Genomic DNA, 15834 nt, shown 5'->3' with positions numbered 1-15834 from the left:
GTGAGTTTGCTTTAAAACCTTTCTTTTAGGAAGTCCTGCTTTTTTTTAACATTAGTTGTCTTGTCATACGTCAAAATTGTATGTACTTTGTACAGTTTACGAAAATAAACACAGTTTAAATCGATATTCATATACCAGCCTCAAAAAATGCTTGTCATTTAATTGACAATTGATAAATCCAGCATAGGTATCAAATCTATTGACGAGTCATTCACCTGGAAACATTTGTATCATTCTTCAGTCATTTGTTGGTTCGACTTTCCTCACCCTGGAGGAAGAGTAATGGCTTTTGCGAGAGTTTAACATGCCGTGCCGTTTCCTACCGTTATGAATTTCTGTTATCGCAAGGATAATACTCTGGGCCTCAATAACAGCGAACTGTTCTGTAACTGAAAGTAGGCTGTGGAAAAAGTTCTGAGGGTGTCTGGGTTCGATTACTTATTCGGAAAGGTGTTCGTTTACTGTTAAACCAGCGTGGCGTCAGTGAGGATTTTATATATATATTTTTTAGTATTAACAAACTAGTCTATGTTGTTCGAAACATCCCTTTTCTTCCTTGTCCTGTTTGGAAGGCTTTTTCAAATTTATGTAAGCTAATATTTGCAAATGCCTAGCGATTAGGCCTAAGTGTTTTTTTCTTTCACCTTGTCAGCCTGTGATGTGCGTAACAGACATAGTTTGGTTTTGTTTATAAAAGAGGAGAAGCTCAGAAAAAGAACATCAAAGAGAGGTACATTTAAGGTTTGGATGCTTAATTAAAGAACTTGCAAAACCTGTTTGTCTGTGTGTGAACCACAGCCAGTTCAAGGAGATCTTGTGTGTGTGTGTGTGTGTGTGTGTTCCTGTGGTGTATTGTATGTAGAGACTCGATGTATAGATCACATTAACAATAGCCATTTCATTCCTATAGCTTGCAATAATAGCAAGTAGGCTATACATTACACAATGTCTACTCAAATATACATTCTCGCTCTAAGCACACACAAATATTACAATACAGACAGTATGAATGTACTAAAAGAATATATATATATATATATATATATATATATATATGCATACACCTATATGATATGTGAATAAGAACTGTGGTGTCTTTGTGTGTTTGTTGATGTGCATATAGTCTGTGCTTGTTATTGTGTACCTGTTTTTCCTCACTAAATCAATTTCCCTGGAGTGTGACGTTCCCTCTCTAGCAAGTCCAGGTCGCCAGGGTTACACAGTCAGGCAGGCCTGCGCCACCTGCACACAAATGCATAAATGTATACCCACTGCCACAGCGGTCTGTGGTGATTTGGGTTGCTAATAACTATTCACATACTTCTAATTACTTTTTTCTATTTTGTAGTCCATGCCATAAGAATAAATTGTGTTACATAAAAGGAATGCCTCTATGATTTGTATTACCCAAACATCACTGTGTGTGGCTTTGTTCATGAATTGTTGTGCACATGTTAAATCCATCTGTGTATTCTTACTGTATGTCGTTTTTACGAAGATATATGTGTAAATATATCAGAGACATGTATACATATTTTAGAGCAAGTAATATGTATCTTTTCTTTCTACTCCCTTGCCTGTGTGTCCTCATTAACCTTTAAATGTGTGTTTGTTGGTACAAGTTGTCATGAATGGTTTCTGGACCTTGTCTGGTTTTTATCCCACACCGTCCAGCCTGCAGCAATTAGCACACACAGACAGTGCAAACACTTTGTTTTCATTGGCCTGTTAAGGAGAAAGAGAGAGGATGGGGAGGAAAAAACAGGCAGAAAGGAACAATGCAAACCAAGCTGCAGTTACTATGCCAAGCCTCTAGAGGGAAGCGTCTACATTTTGATATACAGTAAATACAGCCTAACATGTAAAGCGATATCTCTAGAGGACACAAATGTGATGATTTTAATGCTTTCTTATTAAAAATCTGAGCCACAGGAAACTAAAGTTTCCATTTGCTTTCCAATCAGTAGCACTCCAAACAAGTGATACGGTACAAAACAGGGACGCGGGAAGTAGGGGTGCTGAAGGGGCTGCAGTACCCCCTGTTTTCACATGGTTGCAAATGCAACGCCAAGTTTGTTCATTTAGATTTATTCAGTTTTAGCATTTAATCATTTATATGTAATGATCTCTGAAATGTAAATTGTACGTGGGCTATAATAAACCCAAGTTTATCTTTATAAACATGATTAATTTTACTTGTGATGTTTTCTATATGGGATGATTAGCCTAATCGTCATGAACACATGACGCTGGCGTGTGGTATCAAACATGAACTATACAGAATGCGAACAAGATTAACTTTAATACAAGGAGATAATGGCGCAAAAGTGAATTTCAGATTTTTTTAAATGCCCATCCCAGCAAAAACTTTCCAAAATCGGCATCCAACACCAGCCCCAGCACAAGCACCGACGTAAGTGAACAAGCTCCAGCACGAGCACGGAGACAAGTAAGCCTAGCGGACCCAGCCCAACCCCCGAGATTGATCAGCTACTATCGATAATTTCAAAAATGTGATATGCAGTCAAATTTCCCAGTGTGTATATGCCACTTAAACGAGTGTTCATATCGATGCACTTGTAGTGCTTTGTGGAGTTGTCAAATGAGGTGACCTCCAACCCCAACATCGGTTCTCTAGTCTTGTCAGAAAGACAAAAATAAACCTCTGCCCAGTTTGCAATGAGGATTTGGTTGGCATTAACAATTACAACAGAACTTGAAAGTGGCAGTGGAAAACCCGTTATCATATTTCACGGTCAGGTTATAATAGTGCTGGGCAGTATGACCAAAAATTTATATCACGGTATTTTTCAAAATTATACCGGTTTCACGGTACATGATGGTATTTTTTTTTCATGCATGACCGGGTGTTAACCATATTTTGTACTGATTGAGAGAGGAAATACTGCAGTATATTGACTTAGAATGGCCTATTTTACTGTCATGATGAGTGAATATTGTCAAAAAATACCACACTAAATAGTGACTAAGCACGACCCCTTTTAATACATGTTAACCAGGAGTCACTCTCATTTATAATCGTGGCATCGTCTGATAAAATCAACGTGCATCTACACTAAAGAGCGGCTATGCGGTTGTTTTGGCTATATTACTTTTTTGTCTCATGCAGCGCACTGCCTGCGTCTGAAAAAAAAAGTGCTTGTGATATGACCTACGCTCATATTTATAATTCCAAACAATCAGTAAGCAACAGGTGCTTGGAAACACTGTTTTATACTCATTTATTGACGAGTCGGCTGCGGTGCGGCCAACTGAATGCCGAGAGAGGTGACACTTCTTCGGGAAAGTCAGACCTCGCGCTCGAGGGACAGCACTGGCGAAATCTTCCAACTTAACCATAGCTAAGGTTTATCCAAAGAAGTCGCTAGGTTTGTCAGTATGAATATTCTATGGAAAAAAGCAGCTAAAAGGGTCTGAAAGTTAGTCTAGTGCTAAAGTCGCGCTCGTGTGTAAGAGACGCGGGAGCTGATGGCAGGGGGTGGTGGATATTTGTGGCGGTCAATGTGGATATTGTAGATGAGATCACGTTCTATTAGTTCTACAGCTTCAGTTTCAGAACTTTCACGCTTAGTAACCCATACAGCTGTGCCCTCACCACAGTGCAACAGTGAAAAGGGACCCCTCTCAAGCAGTGTCGCATTCCGAACGTTGTTTAAGCGACATTTTAAAATACCGTATTGCGGTATTTTAAAAATTCATATCGTAACAAAAATAAACACCGGTATTCAGTATGAACCGGTATACTGCCCAGCACTAGGTTATAACGGGAATTAATATTAGTGAATGCAGGATGCAGAACATGTCCTCCGATCATTTTTTGTAATGTCCTTTCTTACTGTCTTCACAGTCGGATGTGGTCCATCAGAGTGTATTCGAGCTCATCCATACAGACGATCGGGCAATGTTTCGAAGGCAACTACACTTCGCTCTCAATCCCACTTCGTGCGATGGTAGCGATGGATCTGATAGTTAGTAGTAACACTATCCTTAATTGTGATGCCCAAGTAGGGTCAGTGAGTTCCTGGTAAGGTGTTGTCAACTTTTACTGCAGTGCCCAGCCTTGAATGTTTTGTGAATGAGCAGACTTCTGTTGTTATTATTACTGAATCAAGAAAGTATGTTTGTGGAGAGCAAGACAGCTGTGGGAGGATCCGTTCGGATTTATAAAATGGAGTCTTGTAAAAACCCAGGATGATGAACACTGCTAGTGATTCACAGCCGATTACATCACTGTTTTTTCCCCCTTTTGTTTGGCACAACCAATCGGTCTTCAGCAATTCAAAGCAGCAGTGACAGCAAGACAGCTGTGGGAGGATCCGTTCGGATTTATAAAATGGAGTCTTGTAAAAACCCAGGATGATGAACACTGCTAGTGATTCACAGCCGATTACATCACTGTTTTTTTTTCCCCCTTTTGTTTGGCACAACCAATCGGTCTTCAGCAATTCAAAGCAGCAGTGACGTCACCAGAGACATGGTAAACTACAACCCTCAACACATCCCTCCAGAAAACTCATCCTTCTTGGAACGAAGTTTCTGTTGCCGATTCCGGTGCCTCCTTGACAACTCATCAGGCTTCCTGGTAAACATCCTAGACCTCTATTGCGACTTTATGCCTGTGTAGAATCAATATTTTAGAATCATTCCAAGATTAACCTTTTGAGCTAAACTCAACAATGTTTGATTTTCTGTGTACACGATACAGTAACAGCAACAGCTGTATAAATAAATCTGCTGTGAATTGTTTACACTCAGTGTCGGACCCTCATGAGGCTAAAATGACTTTCTTGTTCTTCCCTTTGCCCCCCCAAGGCCCTGAACTTCCAGGGGAGGCTGAAATATCTCCATGGGCAAAACAAGTTGGCTGAAGATGGGACACTGGCCCACCCTCAACTGGCTCTTTTTGTCATAGCCACACCCCTCCAGCCACCCTCTATCCTGGAGATCAGGAGCAAGACTCTTCTTTTCCAAACCAAACACAAGCTGGACTTTACACCTATGGGTGTTGACACAAGGTACATTTGATTAAGAAGCAAAAGCAACTTCAGATTGGGCCAACAAATTTTGGGGAAATGGTACAAGCCTAGTGTTAACATTTTTCCTATCTGTTTCTCGTTTTGCAGGGGAAAGGTGGTTCTTGGCTACACTGAGATTGAGCTGTGTATGAGAGGCTCCGGCTATCAGTTCATTCATGCTGCTGACATGATGTACTGTGCTGACAACCATATCAGAAGTGAGTTATGCCAGATCTTGACCAGATATTTAATGTTAAGTCAAAGCCATGTCCATCATTTTTGCTTTTTATGAACTCCATAAAACTAGCAGTTTGATTTCCATAGCATTTCTTTTAAAATATATATTTTTTCTCTTATTCTTTCTCATAGTGATAAAGACTGGAGAAAGTGGTTTAACTGTCTTCAGACTTCTCACGAAAGGGGGTACATGGATCTGGGTGCAGGCCAATGCTAGGCTTGTTTATAAAGGAGGAAGACCAGACTTCATTATCGCTCGACAAAGAGCACTAACGTAAGTTAAACCAGCATTTTAAGAATGTTGTTGTTGCTCTAATCTCTTTGTGTCTCTCATTATTATAATATTTGTATTTTATAGTAATGAAGAGGGTGAGGAACACCTCCGTCAAAGGAAGTTGCAGCTACCTTTTAGCTGCGCCACTGGTGAGGGTGTCTTGTATGAGACTGGCCCCACACTGGACATCGCTGACATTCAAAATCCAAGCAAAGGCCAGAAGATGCACAAACCTCTATCTCTGGACCCAGATTCTCTTCTCGGCTGCATGCTGAAACAGGATCATTCTGTCTACAACAAGAACAATGACCCCAATTCCCAGTTTACCCTTGACCAGGCTTTCAGGGATAGCCACGCCCTGCTCAATGTCCCTGGGAACACCTGGCAGCCGTCAGCCCCAAACATTGTGGCTGGGATAAAGGAGGAAAGTGTGGTAAAGGACATGATGGAAAGCTTGCAGCAGATTATTGGGGACAGCAGTATTTGTGGCCTTCAGGGGTTTGAAGTGGACGAATCGGACCTGAAGGAGTGGGAGAACACTCTGCTCAGGATGAACAACAACAACGAAATGGAACTTAATGAAATCATCACCAATGACATCCTCTCTTATGTCGAGGATGCACTTTTTAAGGAAAATGGTATTCAATTGCCCGAACAACTCAAGAGCCAGGGTCCATTTGTTGAGGTGCCTGAGTGTCTTCCAGAAATGGAGCTACAGAATAATGTAGCTGTTAACCAGGAATTCAACTGCCAGGCAGATATACTCGGTGGATCCTCAGGTGGGGGTGGGTTCGTCGGAATGAACATCCAAGATGAAGTGGATGCCAGTAGCCCTGGAAGAGGGATGGTGAAGCTCACCCATATGGGGCCACAGATGCTACCTGGCGACACTTTTGTCCAATCATTCGGACTAGAACAGACAACCCAGAAGATGCCTGGCAATAATAACATTGTGTTTAATCCTTCTCTTGCCATGCAGCAGCCGACCCAAGTCAGGCTTGGTCTGCAAGGTGCCGTGCAAGAGTACGGAATAGTGCCATGTGGCCAGAGAAACCTACAGACCAGAAACCAGCCCCATCACAACACAATGACTCTCCCTCTTCAAAGTCCTCTATTGCAGGGCATTTCCTCCCAGCCAATGGGCTTCAATGGCCAGAATTCCCTTCCTCAACAACCGTCAATCAGTCAGAACCCTCTGTGGGTGTCTGACAGCAACAATTTGATGGATAACCTGCTGAACTCTTGCACCCGTAACATTTCAGGTTTACAAGATGCAGGACTACCCTCTGGCCCAACTCCCCAACTACAAGGACAGTTTTCTCTTCACACTCAAAACGCTGCCAATCCAGGACTGCCTAGCTGGCAGCAATCACAGCCTCAACAGGTCTCCAGATCGTTTTCCAGTGGGCAACAGAATATGACGGGCTTCATCGGCCAAGTTACAGACTTCCAAAGAGATCTGCTTGGAGAACTGATGTCGCACACAAACGCACAAGGATTCGGGTCTGGTTTCCTGCCCCAGACAACTGCAAATAGCATCTATCCTCAGCAAGGAGAGATTATCAGCAACAGCCCTCATCAGACCACCAACAGCTGCATGTTTACAGGCACTCCTCAGCCATCAGTGAACGGGATGCAGTATGGTTCTGCAGATCCGGTATCCTGCCAGAGGGCTAAAGGTCTGGTTACCCAGAGTCCTACACAAGCATCCTGCTACTACCAAAGAGGTCCTAGCGAGTCAATCGTGGGCGCCTCGGTCATCCCACAAGAAGACACCAATAACAGCCCCATGGCCTGTCGAGTGCCACTTGGGTTAACTCCAGATAACATTCTTGCTCAGCAGTATCTCTCCTGCAATGGCCAGACACAGGTAAACTGTACTAATGTAATCCATGGTATAATTTAATCCATGGTATAATTATAACTTCAAACTAGCTTGTTCTAATTCAGAGATCAAAGCACCAGGTGTGTGCTCACTCCCTATTTTTAGATTGAGTCTTGAAGTTTGTTGAGAATAGCGGAACTACCCTGTTCTCACCCCAGGCTCATTGTGTCATCACACATCCAGTTTTTTTTAAACCGGTTTGGTAATCTCAGCTCTACCATCAGTCACAAGTCTTTGTGAGAAACAACATTTTGGGATGTTACTACTGCCACCATGTGTAAAGAAAAACCATATAATTTTGAGGAAGTCTAGAGGTGGACAGAGACACTCAAGATTAATTTATTCCCAATGTGCTCCGTTGTTTTCTTTCAGCATTGTGGAAGGAAACAATTGAGGGCAGTCCAGAGTAGGACTAGGTGTCATATTTCTTGATATAATTCAGTTCTGATATACAAGCTCTCGATTTTGATTCATTTGGGTGTTTTTCAGTCATATTGTCCATTTTGCTTAGATATGAAGAATAGAAATAAGCAGTGGCAGAAAGAAAATATGTATATATTTTTTTTTATCATGTCCTTTCATCCCTGAAGGATATTGTTTTGTTTTGCAATTCTGGCAACGAAAAAAAAAGTGAGATGGCGAGTATACTAGCAAGGAGAGGTGTGTGAGCAAGTGTGTGTTTGTGTGTATGTGTGTGCGAGGTAGCCTAGAGTTCATTTATGAAGTATGCAGACGCAGCGGTGGAACCTTTTAATTGCAGGGATGAGATTTCACTGGCCAGTGGAACCACCTACTTTTCCGATAACAACCAAAGCAATTGCTGTGACTATTAGATCATGCTCAATACAGCGACTGACACATCAACAGTGCTGTACCTCTTTCTAGGAAAAAAAACGCATAAATACAGCAACTTGTTTGTCCCTCGAGAGACATGCATCTGCTTCTAAAGACACACTTGGCTGAAAACCTGCAAGACCTTACAGAACTTTAGTGATTTTACCACACCTTTTTTCACACTTATCTACTTTTTCACTTGTTCACACCCTCTCTGATGAGAAATAAGCAGTGGCAGAAAGAAAATATGTATATATTTTTTTTTAATCATGTCCTTTCATCCCTGAAGGATATTGTTTTGTTTTGCAATTCTGGCAACGAAAAAAAAAGTGAGATGGCGAGTATACTAGCAAGGAGAGGTGTGTGAGCAAGTGTGTGTTTGTGTGTATGTGTGTGCGAGGTAGCCTAGAGTTCATTTATGAAGTATGCAGACGCAGCGGTATAACCTTTTAATTGCAGGGATGAGATTCTGAGGAAATTCAAGGTGCACACAAGATGCTATTTATTAGGGTAAGTTTCGACTCAAAAAGGGAAAGTCTGTCTCAGAGAGGGCAACGGCCTCAGCCGAACCCTTTTATTTTGCCATCTGTAGACCTTTAAACCTTAGTGTTATCAATGTACCCCACTTTCTCGAAAGAAATTAATACTCTACTGATGGCCTCTGTGGCACTATTGGACTGTCAGAGCAAATCATTGAATTTGTTGACTACAAAACTTTCCCAGAACTTCCCTGAAGCTCCACCCACTGCAAGTTGTAACGTTGCAAAGGAATAGTCCCAGCCCACTTTTTCTTCTCAACAACACTTTTTCCATTCAAAGAGTAAAAACCGTCTGGTCTTGCCACACTTTTATGGTTAACCATATGTTTCATGTGTATTACAACAATATCTGAATGTTATCCCTTATCATTTATTGTACATTTGTTGTTTTTTTGTTTGTTTAAAAATTATTTTGTACTTTTTTATGCATATAATCGAAATTATGGAAATGTCATTGAGCCATTTTTGTCCACTTTTAATTTGCTGATTTCCCTCTTGCTTTCTGTTTGCGTTAACACTTATATGGAAGAATTCTTCAATCGTGTTGCGTGCCATGAGAATCACAGCAGCCAGCATATCCTGCCTCCAGAAGAAAGGTAAAATCAAGTGTCTTCTAAAGACAGAACAGACTAGTTATCAGGAAGGATTCCAAACAAAAGTAAATGTTTGTTGAGAGAAAATTCGAATTTTTTTAATGGCCGCAGTGAAAGTCTTTATTCGTCTGTAGTTTCATTCTTGGTCAATCAGGAAATACAGCAGCAGCCAAAAGTTTAGAACAAGCGCAGTGTAGAGAATGTGCTCAAAACTGTGATGTCATTCGTAAAATTAGTTTTGCGTAAATTTTGCGCATTAAATTGAATGCGATTTCCATGTAAATTCTGTTTTGTGAATGAGGCGTAAAGTTTGTAGGCCCCTTTGTGCCTTATTTTGAAAGAATATGAAGCCATTTGATTGGATTGTATCAGCACTTTGAATGTGTATATATACCAAAACATATTTGTATGAGATGCTGTAGCTATAGAAATATGACTGATTGGTTTAATTGTGCAAAATGAACTCTTTGAATAGGCCTTAATTTTGTTCATGTTTTTGACCGCTGTTGCTTCTGAGATTTATTCTTTCTCCCTGCAGTAAGAACAGAGAGTATGGTGTGATAATAACAGCAACTATATCCAACCCTCAAACTCATGCACCCAAAGCCTTTTCCTTTCATCATCTGAAATGGAAACACTGTGTGCCTTAATTTCTTTCTGCCCAAAGGATATTCCACTTATTTCCCTCCCGTCTTCACTCTCTTTGGACGAAATGATCGTGGCTTGCAGAGGAGGAAAGGAATTGAAATGGCAGCTATAATTGAATCTGAGAAGCAATGTTTTTAACAACTGGTTGTTGTTTGCATGGACGGAATCGATTATGCTAGTTTGCTAAGTTTTGTACATAGCCTCACAGTTCAAGAGTTACAGGACCCTTTCTGTCCGTGTCGGATTGCTTCGGCTGTGGGGATGAAGACGACAACTCCCATGATCCCACATGATTCCGCGTCATCAATCTACGCCGTTGTGTCTTTGTTTGTTTTGAACACGCGCCCTCTAGTGGCAAAAAATGACATATTGTGCCTTTAAGTGCCTTCAAACAGCTTTCGTTTTCTGAGATTAGCGACTTTTTCCCCTTTGATTTCATTTGAACTGAAAGCTAAAAAAAAGGAGTTGTAATGTAAATAAGAGCGTTCTGTATTTTATTGCCAGATGTCTGCTGGCTAAGACAGGAGGTTAGTAATCGCTAGAAGATTTGTTTGATTGATGGTTGGTTAATGGATGATCAGTTGACTGATTGATCCGTTTATCACTTGACAGATTGATTACGCACAAATAATAGCGATGGATTTGGTTTGCGCTGATGTTAGTTTTCACGCTGGATGGATGGATGGATGGATAGATAGATAGATGTGTTAACCACATGAGGGCGCTAATGTATATATTTTGAATGTGTGCCAGTATGCACTATTTCTATACTATACTACTAGTGTGAAGTGAAACTTTTCGGAAAGTAAGTTGACATTATTGTTGACTATCAATTGGCCAAAAAAAAGCGAAATAAACGTTGCATTTGGGTTTTCTTGTAACCCCGCGGTGTGGTCGCCCACAGTTTTACAGGGTGTCCTAGAACCAAACTGGGGGGATATGCAATCATTTTCGAATCATCTTTTATTCATTACTGCCCTTTAAATGCATGCGTATAAAACAGATTTGTGCGATGTGTATGAAAGAGTCAGCAGCTTGCATGCATTAAAAGGGATTTTGCTGTGGTCCATAAACAAGTATTATATAATACAGTCATTATAGTCAATAAATGTCGAACACCCTTATAAAAAAAAGCTTCCGAAAGCGCAGGAAATTATGCGTCATAATAACAGGAGCTTGCAAAAAGGAAATTCCCCGTGTTCAAATTCTTTTTTCCTTCTTTGCAAACACACGAGACATGCAAGTTTGCAATAAAACGGTTAATGGTGAATGAATAGTTTTTTCATACCATTAAAAATTGAATTTTAATTTGTTAGAGAGCAAATATTTAAAAAAAAAAAAAAAAAAACATTCTGTATATAATGTAAATAATGTTATTGAGAATTATCGATTTCGTAGTAGGCTACTTTAAAAAAATATATATTCTAATTTTTATTGAATTTACATATGATTCTTACAGAGGTTTGGTCATTTGTGACTAAAGCAGTCTTAAGTCGCTGGGGTATATTTGTAGCAATAGCCAAAAATTGTTTGGGTCAAAATGATCGATTTTTCTTTTATGCCAAAAATCACTAGGATATTAAGTAAAGATCAAGATATTTTGTAAATTTCCTACCGTAAATGTATCAAAACTTCATTTTTGATTAGTAATATGCATTGCTAAGAACTTCATTTAGGCAACTTTAAAGGCGATTTTCTCAATATTTCGATTTTTTTTTTTTTAGTTGTAAAACTGCTTAGTTGTAGCCTATCTCGTCCAAATATTGTCCTAACACACATACATAAATGGAAAGCTTATTTATTCAGCTTTCAGATAATGCATAAATCTCCATTTAAAAAAAAAGTGACCCTTATGACTGGTTTTGTGGTCCAGGGTCACATTTGTCCAAAAAAAAAAAAAAAAAAAGGTTCTCTGCTCCCTGATTGGCTAGAAGCGTCCAGAAGTCTAATTAATATTAATCAGACGCGCCAGCTTTTCTTGGTAACCTTCCCGACCATCATATAATCTCATTAATATTCATAATCCCGATAGTATGATTCGTTTAGGGTTAGGTGTGGGGGAGGGGCTAGGATTAGGCAATCAGATAGCGATTTCAACGAGAGGGGTAATAAATTGGCAGGGGGTCGAAAATGGGCACAACACCGGCCGACGTCTGCTTTTCTGCAAGTCCTCTTCGCCTCACGTTTCGTTATTAATATTCATAAACGAGTAATCCTTTTTTCGTTTTCCCCCCCTTTTTTTATTGCTTCAAACGAGATTAACAAAAGATTTTAACTTATAAATACAACACAACCTATTCACATTATTACAATCATACAACATACAAGAACAAAACAAATAATAAATAAATAAACAAATAAAAAAAACCTGATATTTCTTCCTTTTCCCTAGAGACACATTTAGCAATTGAGTTGAAAAGTATAGCGGGGACGATATTTTTCAAAGAATTTCTCCATAAAATGTAACAAAATGTCATTCTTTTAGTCATAAGCGAGTAATGCTAATCGTTGACCAATCACAGAAGACGTAAAGCCTGACGTCCTGTATCCTAGGAGATTTTCCCCTTTGCCTTTAAGCCGTGGCCTCTGATGCTCTGCGCGCGCTCCTGCGCAAATCTGTGCCGGTTGCCTGGTCAACCAAATGCGCGTGCCCTGCAAGCTGATGTCGGGGGCGCGCAGTTGGGGGACTTAGTGGAGCAGCTCGGACAAAAATGAATTAGACACGAAGCTGGAACAAATGATGACTGTGGATTTGGTTTATTCTGTGTAAATATAGATGATAATGTATTGTTTTGTCCAAGCATATGACTTTGGAGGGCTGTTTATACAAGCTCAGCAGCACTGAGGATGAAGAAGACCTGCTGTCACTTCTCATATGAATGCTGAAGTATATTTGAAGAGGAATTACACTCTTTAACGCTGTTTTGGCTTTTTAAGTTTATTAGACTGATATTAAATGCCGTTTGAGGCAGTAGGGATTCTGAGTGCCTTTTTTGCACAGTTCATACTATATTATATTTATTATACTTCTTCGGATTTTTGAATTGTAGCACCTTTCATTATACCTGTAAGTTACCAGAAAATAGATTGTTTTGTTTGAGTAGAAGGATTGGGATTTGATCTGTTGTAGATTGTGGCTTGGATTCACTGGAGCTGAAGGGTTGGAGTGTCCCGACGCCCTAAACATGTATGCAGGACGAAAAAGAAGAAAACCCGTGCAAAGGACGTAAGTTATAAGAGTAAATGTGTGTTTGTGTGTGTGTAATGAATGTGTCGATAGACTGTTATTGATCATTTGTGTTTTTGTTGGTGTTTCTGACTGGAAACTCATTACAGTAACGTTACAGTAATGTTCGTCTGACCCGAAGCGCATGTGTAAACTGCTCTTTTAGGCCCATCTGTCTGAAGTAAATATTTATATTTACTGTTATTATTCTATTCAAGATAATCAAAGCATCACTAGTATTAGTAGAACCCAGTGCTGCAATATTTGCTGTTTAATGTATGTGCATCGTGATATTATATTGAAGTTTTCATATTTGTCCTTTTCGTTTCCGTTTTTGATCAAATTAAACCGGACAAATGCATGAAATTATATTATATTATATTATATTAAAACCCCTAATATTCAGTTGTGAACACCAATCCTGCGAATCAGGGAAATATTTTATTTAAAATCATGTATATAGCATGTTATATATATATATATTTATAGAATTTTATTATATTCATTATATTATTGTATAATTATAAAGCTAATATATTTTATTTTGCATAATATTTTAATTAAAATATTATTTTTATTTGCCGTTACATGTTGCGTAACATTATAAGTCGCTTTTTTATTTCTCTCAAACTAAACCGATACTATATTATTTTGATAAAAAATATAAACCTAATATAATATACATAAATATAAAGCTAGTTTTGCATAATAGTTTATATAAATTAATATATTTTATTTTGACCGTGAATGCAGTAAACTGATATTTTGCGTACAAAATGTTTGCGTACAGTTTGATTAGAACACAATGTTTTTTTTAATGTAAGCGTTCTAGATTTAGCGTAGGATTTATATTGATAAAAATTAAATGTATATATTTCTGCCACCTATTATTTGTTTTAAGTGTAGACCAAATAGGTATCATAATCCTATATCTTTACATAAACCATTCAGAGCTTATTTTATACTCTTAGATAACAGAATTACTGATAATAATTATTTATGTTCTGTATTTTTAATTATATTTTATTATCTACAATATTTCAATCAGCTACTTTTTTCTAAAATCGCTTTAGTGTCCTAAGTGATTTATTTATTTATTTTTCCTTTTTTGTATTTATCTTTGAATTACACTGATATCTTTTATATATAATACAATTTTGCATTCATATTCACAGTAACAGATGAATTGTTCCGTAACAGCTCTGTGTGTAAGGATATGTGATGTGTGTGCGTATCAGGGCTCAGATTTTACGTTAGGGTGGTGACCCAAATTTGTATGTTGTACAAAGGTTCACACAAATTTCCTTAAAATCAAACACTGAAACTTATTAGTGTGACCAAGAACAGCACAGACACAACAATATGCAAAATGATTAACATGACAGGCAGAAAAGCAAAGTTGACAATGGAGTAAATTTAGTAAAAACAACAGCCTGTCCGAATCAATGCGAAACTTGTGAATGTGGCTTCTGTATTTTCATGCCGTCCGTGATTCTGTCCAAACAGACCTTGCATTTGAAAAACACTTGAATGTTATCTTAAGATATGTTTTTACGAAATGTGCTCAGGGTGAAGCAGCCCCCAGCTGAAGGGGTGAAGTCTAACCCGTCCAAGCGTCATCGAGATCGGTTGAACTCTGAGCTGGACCGGTTGGCCAGTCTCCTTCCGTTTCCAGAGGAGGTCACGAGCAGCCTGGACAAACTCTCCATCCTGCGGCTGAGTGTCAGTTATCTACGTGCTAAGAACTTCTTCTCTGGTGAGTTCACGTGCCGCTCCATGACTTTGTTGGATGCGATTTGTCTTTGTCCAAGTGGCTGGATGTGTATGTAGCTGTGTAGACCGACAGTACTGTTGTAGCACTGTGCCGTAATGCGAGGTCACTCAGGCAGAACGGTCTGTTATTTAGATGTATTTTAGATGCAAATTTCATATTATGCTGTAGACAACTGAAAATGCCTTAATTTATAGACTGCAATTTTGTACAATTAGATAGATAGATAGATAGATAGATAGATAGATAGATAGATAGATAGATAGATAGAGTCAGATTAAAGACAGACAGACAGACAGATAGATAGATAGTCAGATTAAAGATAGACAGACAGACAGACAGACAGACAGACAGACAGACACAGACAGATAGATAGTCAGATTATAGATAGATAGATAGATAGTCAGATTATACAGACAGACAGATAGATAGAGTCAGATTATAGATAGACAGATACAGACAGACAGACAGACAGACAGACAGACAGACAGACAGACAGACAGACAGACATAGATAGATAGATAGATAGATAGATAGATAGTCAGATGACAGACAGACAGAAAGACAGACAGACAGACAGACAGATATTCAGATTATAGATAGATAGATAGATAGATAGATAGTCAGATTATACAGACAGACAGATAGATAGAGTCAGATTATAGATAGATAGATACAGACAGACAGACACACATAGATAGATAGATAGATAGATAGATAGATAGATAGATAGATAGATAGATAGATAGATAGATAGACAGACAGATAGATAGATAGATAGATAGTCAGAT

At 38.9% G+C, this 15834-nt stretch overlaps 2 protein-coding genes and 1 long non-coding RNA gene across 3 annotated transcripts in view; all 3 read left to right on the top strand.

Moving 5' to 3' along the window:
* The first annotated feature begins 3827 nt into the window (after positions 1-3827).
* LOC107586969 (aryl hydrocarbon receptor-like) lies at positions 3828-7716 on the top strand. Its single transcript, XM_016274554.1, has 6 exons — positions 3828-3989; positions 4464-4603; positions 4834-5036; positions 5145-5254; positions 5406-5547; positions 5632-7716. The coding sequence occupies exons 1-6, from the start codon at positions 3923-3925 to the stop codon at positions 7451-7453; spliced, it is 2484 nt and encodes an 827-aa protein (XP_016130040.1). The 5' UTR covers positions 3828-3922; the 3' UTR covers positions 7454-7716.
* A 492-nt stretch (positions 7717-8208) lies between these two features.
* LOC107586970 (uncharacterized) lies at positions 8209-9874 on the top strand. The gene is made up of 2 exons (XR_001609420.1): positions 8209-8303; positions 8340-9874. It is a non-coding gene; the product is annotated as an uncharacterized lncRNA (long non-coding RNA).
* Positions 9875-12701: 2827 nt separating this feature from the next.
* LOC107586968 (aryl hydrocarbon receptor-like) overlaps positions 12702-15834 on the top strand; it is a 42137-nt gene continuing 39004 nt past the window's right edge. The window contains exons 1-3 of the mRNA XM_016274553.1: positions 12702-12933; positions 13177-13272; positions 14841-15028. Coding sequence (XP_016130039.1) covers positions 12926-12933; positions 13177-13272; positions 14841-15028 — 292 coding nt within the window. The 5' untranslated portion in view covers positions 12702-12925. The remainder of the gene's footprint in view (positions 12934-13176; positions 13273-14840; positions 15029-15834) is intronic.

Source organism: Sinocyclocheilus grahami, unplaced genomic scaffold, assembly GCF_001515645.1.
Source record: "Sinocyclocheilus grahami isolate Dianchi unplaced genomic scaffold, SAMN03320097.WGS_v1.1 scaffold87.1, whole genome shotgun sequence".
In the NCBI taxonomy this organism is placed as follows: Eukaryota; Metazoa; Chordata; class Actinopteri; order Cypriniformes; family Cyprinidae; genus Sinocyclocheilus; species Sinocyclocheilus grahami.
This window is presented reverse-complemented; position numbering and strand designations above follow the sequence as displayed.